At 33.3% G+C, this 7,045-nt stretch overlaps 1 protein-coding gene across 1 annotated transcript; it reads right to left on the bottom strand.

The window, feature by feature from the left end:
- Positions 1-3,399: 3,399 nt before the first annotated feature.
- LOC149240816 (GTP-binding nuclear protein Ran1B-like) lies at positions 3,400-6,384 on the bottom strand. Its single transcript, XM_089370320.1, has 8 exons — positions 6,275-6,384; positions 5,832-6,006; positions 5,566-5,632; positions 5,423-5,479; positions 4,033-4,123; positions 3,744-3,923; positions 3,577-3,654; positions 3,400-3,469 (listed from the first exon to the last, which is right to left on the bottom strand). The coding sequence occupies exons 1-8, from the start codon at positions 6,382-6,384 to the stop codon at positions 3,400-3,402; spliced, it is 828 nt and encodes a 275-aa protein (XP_089226446.1).
- Positions 6,385-7,045: the final 661 nt, after the last annotated feature.

The raw sequence follows: 7,045 nt of genomic DNA, 5'->3' as shown, positions 1-7,045 counted from the left end.
ATGCTATTATCCAAAGATGAGTTTTGTATAGCTTTCGTAACATTCCTCATCACCTGGTTGCTCGGATATTTGGAATTTTTTTTGCAGTTTCCACTTGTAATCAGATACTCCATTTTTTTTATGATATTCATCAGTATTCATGACCACCGTGAAGTTTACTTTTTATGCCTTCAATATCATAATATCTTTATTGATTTTGGGTCCCCTAATCGCAGTCATAAGCGCAATCTTATCCAATATGTTCTGCTGCAGATTCTGGAATAGTGGTGATCACATCCTTTACAGAGAATATTATGTCTTCACGTGGAATTCTCTAAGGAGTGACGATGAAATCCAATCCCTGATCCAAAACATAACAGGCTACCATACTTCGATTCTCGAAAGGTTGATGAATTTCATTTTGTTATTGCATTGAATGACTTTATGTCCAGGGCATTAGATCTTTTTGGTTTGTCTTTTAGTGGCCTCATCAAATCGCTTACGGGCCTTTAGAGTGATGCACCTCAAAATGTTCATCCAAATGTAGTATCTTACGATGTTAGTTACGATGTTAGTGAGATTAATATATATGTCTACACCGACAGTAGAAATTTGATTTAGCTTTCGTTTAGTAGATGGGACCATTCGCCTATTTATTGACTTCCTTGCATTGATAAAAATAATTAAAAATCTTCCTTGGTTTAGTTGGTGTTTTATTTCTGCAAACCTCGAAATAATGTTATTATCTCTGTGATGTTGTTATAATGTTATTGTGACATCTTGACATGTTTCTTCTCAAAGCATCTAATCTCCTCCCTTTCATGCATAGATAAGATTAATATTTTCATTTCATGCATGGATAAGATTAATATTTTAGTGTTTTTTCTCATGTTTTTATTGAATAATGTAGGGAGTCTTGTATCAAGAATTGTTTTATTGATGTTTCAAGTTAAGTATCACAACCCATTATTAGGAGATCTTGAGAAAAATTATGGATAATTTAGCTGACCAAATATGTAAATAGATGATAAATAATCTACAGTGTTAAAAATTGTTATATCTGCCCAATTAAATAAAGAATAAATTTATTTAAAAAAATAGTTAATTAGAGATGTACTAATAAATAGAAATAGAAAATGTAATAAATAAGATAATGTATTCTAATTAATTAAAAATATTAAAATATAGTTAATTAAAGTAGTACTAATGAAATAATAATTGAGAGATTCTAATGTAATTAATGAAATAAAAGTAATTCAAATAATGAAATAATAATATAGTTAGAATAACGGTGGATAAATAATAATGGATTATTATGATATAAATCAATCTAATTATTATAATATTAATCATTATAATATAAGATAATATAATAATATTTAAAATACATAAATTAATTTAATGAAAAATTAGAATGATGTAATAAAAATAGATTAATATTGTATTAATAATATTAAAGTAATTAATGAGATAATAATTTAATTAATGAACTTAAATTAGATTAGTAATAGTAGAGTTAATTGTAACCCATTAAAATTGGTTTCTGAAAATGAAGTTAATAATGGGACCAAGATTTACTCACTTTCCATTAATTGTCATGATTAAATTTATTAGGGTTTTTTCCTATCTCCAAGGCTTTTCTAATTTTTTTGGAAAATGATCAATAGAGGCGATAAATTTGACATTCTCTAGGACTACCAATTGTCCCAAAAGGTACAAAGAGAGGCCGATAGGATTATTAAATTGGAATTTTTGAATTTTTCTAAAAGAGTTAATTGGTTTGTGGAAAACCTTGTTTTCTTGGACTGGATCATTGTGCAATTACTTTTCTTTAGATGTTTTGTTTATATCTATGTTACAAGGACTCGATCATTGTGCAATTACTTTTCTTTACTTTTCTTTAGATGTTTTGTTTATATCTATATTACAAAGAACACATTGAATGTCTTATTTTATTTCTGTTGTCCTTACTTATCCTTTCCGTGCTTTTTCTTGATCAATTTGATGAAATATTCCATTATCCTTTGGTCAAAGTCCTCACTTGCATATTAGTGTACATCTCGGTAAGTTCAAAGCTCGAAAGCCAACAAAAAAAGTCAATGATAACCACCGTGCACATATTCAAATTCTTAATGTAAAACTGCTAGACATAGTTCAGAAAGATTACCTCCAAGATGGGTATCACCATTTGTAGCCAAAACCTCAAAAACTCCTTTGTTAATAGTCAGAACGCTGACATCAAACATGCCACCGCCAAGATCAAAAACAACAATATTTTTCTCTCCACCCTTCTTGTCCAAGCCATAAGCTATTGCTGCAGCTGTGGGTTCGTTGATAATACGAGCTACATTCAAGCCAGCAATAACACCAGCATCCTTCGTTGCTTGGTGCTGTGCATCAGTAAACTAAGATGCGCAAGCCCACAAGTTAACAATCACAATGCAGTCAACAATTGGTTAACACTTTTACCCTGAACCATTTGTAAGACCATAATTTATTATTTTTTGGCATGCAATGTTAAAACTTATGAAACTTTCCTGCTTGGTCTAGCTGATCGAAAAAACTAAATCCCATTCCTCATTCTACAAAAAGAAAAGAATATGTAGAATAAAATTTATTCGAGTCCTCTTCATTGAAAAAACTCGACAATTTATCTAGCACCAACTTAACTGTAAAACCTAGCTTTCATTTACCAAAAAGAATTTAGCCCCAATTAACAAGTTTGTTTATGATTTACCTAAAAGTCAAAATGTGCAACAAACATTTTCTTGCAGCAAATTACCTTTCATAGTGAAGAAAAACCACTTAATGTTTCCAATGTCTTATTGTTACATTTAAGATTTAGACAATGCGAATATTTATGCAGAAATCAATCGAGAGCCCAATTAATGAAATGGTGATATCTTTATGTGTTCGACAGACAATATACCCACAAGAATACCCAGGTAGGCTTAATAGCCACAATTATCAACTATGTAAACCAATTTCAAAGTTAAAATAAATCCTCAGACATAGCTAAAATTTTCAAAGAAAGTTTTAACAAGCCATAATATATTACAAGCAACAATCATCGCAACTAGCATTTCCCCCAACAGTACACAACAAAAGGCACTTGAGCATTCTTGAAATATTTGAAGAGTACAAAAAGTTCTTGTGCAAAATGTGCAAGAGTATATAACAGAAAAAACTGTCGAAGCATATAAAAATAGCTCTGTAATGGAGTTGAACTAAGATATCTTAGCCAACTCCACAGATGAAAACATCTGCACAGTACCCAAATCACATATAGAGATGTGATAATGCTATTCTAATCCCCAAATACAAATCAGAATTAAATGTCGGAACTCAAGAGCAAACTCCAATGATACAAAACTAATTGAATTTGCCAATCCCTAAATATGCAAAAGCATCTTAACAAATCTATTCAAAAGCATCATCATCGTCATCTGGAAGGGGTTGGGCCATAGCTGCTACAAGTTCTACCTCGTACCTGACAACATAAAAGATTGTAAGCGAAAGTTTCAATCTTTTAGAAATGGAACAAATTATTTCAATAAAAGTTAACAAAAAATAATAATAAAATAACATTCTACTTACTGCTGCTGGGTTGCAAGGTCTATCTGAACCTTGGGAGGAGCAAGAGCAGGTGACTCCACAAAATGAAGGTTTGGATCCCTATAAAAATAACCCATTATGGAGTCAATGCAAATTTTTTAATATAACATTTATATTAGGGAGCATCATAAACTAGATTAAAGGCTCACCCTTGGAGCTCCCGTGCCAAGTACAGGAATGGCTTCTCAAAGTTGTAGTTACTTTTTGCAGATATCTCATAGTACTGAAGATTCTTCTTTCTATGAAAAGTAACTTGCTTAGCTTTCACTTGCCTATTCTTCACATCAACCTTGTTTCCACAAAGAACAATAGGAATGTTATTAGACAGCCTGAAATTCACAAAGATATTTAGCTAATCGGTTTAGGCAGTTGTGCCACCACACAATTAAGGAACCTTCATTTCCACTTAGAGATCCAACCCCTCTGCAAAAGAGATACCTGCAAAGATCTATGTGCCACGTTGGGACATTCTTGTAAGTCAATCGTGCAATAATATCAAATGTGATAACTGCACATTGACCCATGAATACTGCAACAAACAAAATCCCAATCAGTAAATAAGAAGGAAACAAATAAATAGAAGTGGAAAAATACAGAACCCTCACCAATTCAATCAGGAAAATGCCAACAGAAACAGAAAAGGAAAACCAGTATTGATCAAAACAACCAATAACACAGTCTGTCTATAAATTCAAAATTAAACTAAATTAAAATTCAAATAAATATAAGTGGAAGAATATAGAACCCTTGCCAATTCAGCAAGGAAAATGTCAACAAAAACAAGAAAAGCAAACCAATATTGATCAAAACAACCAATAACACAGTCTATCTATAAATTCAAAATTAAATTAAATTAAAATTCAAAATAAAGAGACATAAACGAGTAAAATAGAGCGCTGATAAAAAGGAACCAAAAAAGGGCTCATAGTTGCTCCATTATCATTGATATTGAGGTTAAGAGTTGTTGCTACTGAGCCCACACTACATACATATCAACACAGGAAAATAGAATTTATAAGCCAAAAGTTCTCTTGGGATCGATCCAAATTTAAATCCATGTAGGACCTTTTTAAGCAAAAAGTTGACACCCCAAAAGCTCAAATGTACAGTGCTCCAATCAACAGGTGTCGACTACAGCTGCAAAGGATGACAAAAAACACTACTTTCATAAAGTCCCAAGAGACCGCTCCTCTACCAAAGGATCCAACAAAGAGAATTATGACAAGGCATGATTAAGATTCTTCATATCAAGGAAAAGATTCAGTTACTAGAATCCCAAAAAATAAGTATATGCAATTAATGGTGGTTGAATCTCCTAGAGTGATTTAATCAGAAAACTGATTGTAAGAAGGTAAGGAGAAAGAAAGGGGAAATGGCAAGATTTTCCTTAAGGCTTAAGGCATTATATTATCTTTCTAATTTACACAACCCAAGATCTGCCTGCTGATGAAGAAAATCATATTTGAAGTTTTGTCCATGGGCATATTTATGGTAAAGACTGTAGATCAAACTGCAAAACCACTAAAAATAGGATCTAATATTTGTAATTTTTTGTTGGGCCGCAAACTGGAAAACACAACCCAGTAAACCCTGAAATGAAGAGGGACATGACTGAAAACCTTTATAACACCGATCCATGGGGCGACCTAGTGACACTGTTTATATAAAATCTAAAAGCCAACCACATCAATATAAATTGTCATGGGGATTCAAATGTGTCCAATAACAACAAAAAATCGAAAAAACCTCCAAACAAAATACCGTTTATTGCAAAAGATAGCACGTACAGAAGCTTTGTAATTATAAAAACAAATCATATTGTACTCACGCTCATATTTCTTCTCAAGCTCCTTGGTAAGATGATGCTTCATGAAGGTTGTCTTCCCTGATTCACAAAATATATTACACTCAATCTAACCGATTTAAAAAGAAAACAGATAAAACTGAACATAAACCCTATTTATAGGGAACCAGTTCCTCCATCGCCAACAATAACGAGCTCAAAGCTAGGGCAATCAGCGTGCTGACCAAGTAGAGCCTGAATATAAGAGAGCCAAACAAATAAACACAAAATAAACATACCAATGTTATCAGAATCCAACCCAACAAATAAAGGGTTTAAAAAGAAACACGATGAACCATGAAGATCTGTGGCATACCACTTAACAAGATTAAGAGCACTTCAGACGCCCAATTAGAGTACGAGACCACTAAAGGTGAGGCCCTGATGATATGACGAAAACAAAAGTCGCACGCAAAGAATGCAGAGCGCCCATGGAAGGTAGAAAGCGGAAACAGGAGGAATAGAAATGGCCGTGGAAGAAAACAGGAAGAGCAGAAAGCTGAAGAGGAGAAACATAAATGAATTGCACAACAGATGTCGACCATATGGTAGTTGAAATTACACGCCACCTGTCAATCATAGAAACAAAATGTAGACGAAAAGCTCACTCAAAGGATTTGATATTTGTAATTTTTTGTTGGCCCGCAAACTGGAAAACACAACCTAGTAAACCCTGAAACGAAGAGGGACATGACTAAAAACCTTTACAACACCAATCCATGGGGATACCTAGTATATCAAATCTAAAATCCAACCACATCAATATAAATTGTGATGGGGATTCAAATGTGTCCAAAAACAAAACAAAAAAATGGAAAAAACCTCCAAACAAAATACCATTTATTACAGAAGACAGCGCGTACAGAAGCTTTGTAATTATAAAAACGAATCATATTGTACTCACACTCGTATTTCTTCTCAAACTCCCCGATAAGATGACACTTCATGAAGGTTGTCTTCCCTGATTCACAAAATATATTACACTCAATCTAACCGATTTAAAAAGAAAACAAACAAAACTGAACATAAACCCTATTTATAGCGCACGAGTTCCTCCATCGCCAACAATAACGAGCTTAAAGCTAGGACAATCAGCGTGCTAACTGAGTAGAGCCTAAATATAAGAGAAAGCCAAACAAATAAGCACAAAATAAACATACCAATGTTATCAGAATCCAACCCAACAAATAAAGGGTTTAAAAACAAGCACGATGAACCATGAAGATCTGTGGCATACCATTTAACAAGATTAAGAGCACTTCATAGACCCAATTAGAGGACGAGACCATTGAAGGTGAGGCCCTGACGATATGAGGAAAACAAAATTTGCACGCGAAGAATGCAGAGTGCCCACGGAAAGTAGAAAGCGGAAACAAGAGGAATAGAAATGGTCGTGGATGAAAACAGGAAGAGTAGAAAGCTGAAGAGGAGAAACATAAATGAGTTGCACGACAGATGTCAACCATATGGTAGTTGAAAGTGCACGCCACCTGTCAAGCATAGAAACAAAATGTAGATGAAAAGATCACTCAAAAGAAGGCCTATCGGCCTAAATATGTGGTGTTTAGTTACTTTTCAGTGTTCAGTTAATGCATATTTCTTAAATAT

This window comes from Pinus tabuliformis, chromosome 8, assembly GCF_031772625.1.
Source record: "Pinus tabuliformis cultivar Carrire ecotype Pingquan chromosome 8, CPIR1, whole genome shotgun sequence".
Taxonomy (NCBI): Eukaryota; Viridiplantae; Streptophyta; class Pinopsida; order Pinales; family Pinaceae; genus Pinus; species Pinus tabuliformis.
Note: the sequence above shows the minus strand (reverse complement) of the source record. Positions and strands in the feature narration are given on the sequence as shown.

What these genes read in the sequence shown, in the direction of transcription:
- LOC149240816 (XM_089370320.1), bottom strand. Translation starts at nt 6,384, where the DNA reads ATGAAGTGTCATCTTATCGGGGAGTTTGAGAAGAAATACGAGTGTGAG. An exon ending in TGGCACATAGATCTTTGCAG is followed by an intron (nt 3,924 to 4,032) that starts GTATCTCTTTTG and finishes TGTGAATTTCAG; the next exon opens with GCTGTCTAATAACATTCCTA. An exon ending in GACCTTGCAACCCAGCAGCA is followed by an intron (nt 3,470 to 3,576) that starts GTAAGTAGAATG and finishes TTATGTTGTCAG; the next exon opens with GTACGAGGTAGAACTTGTAG.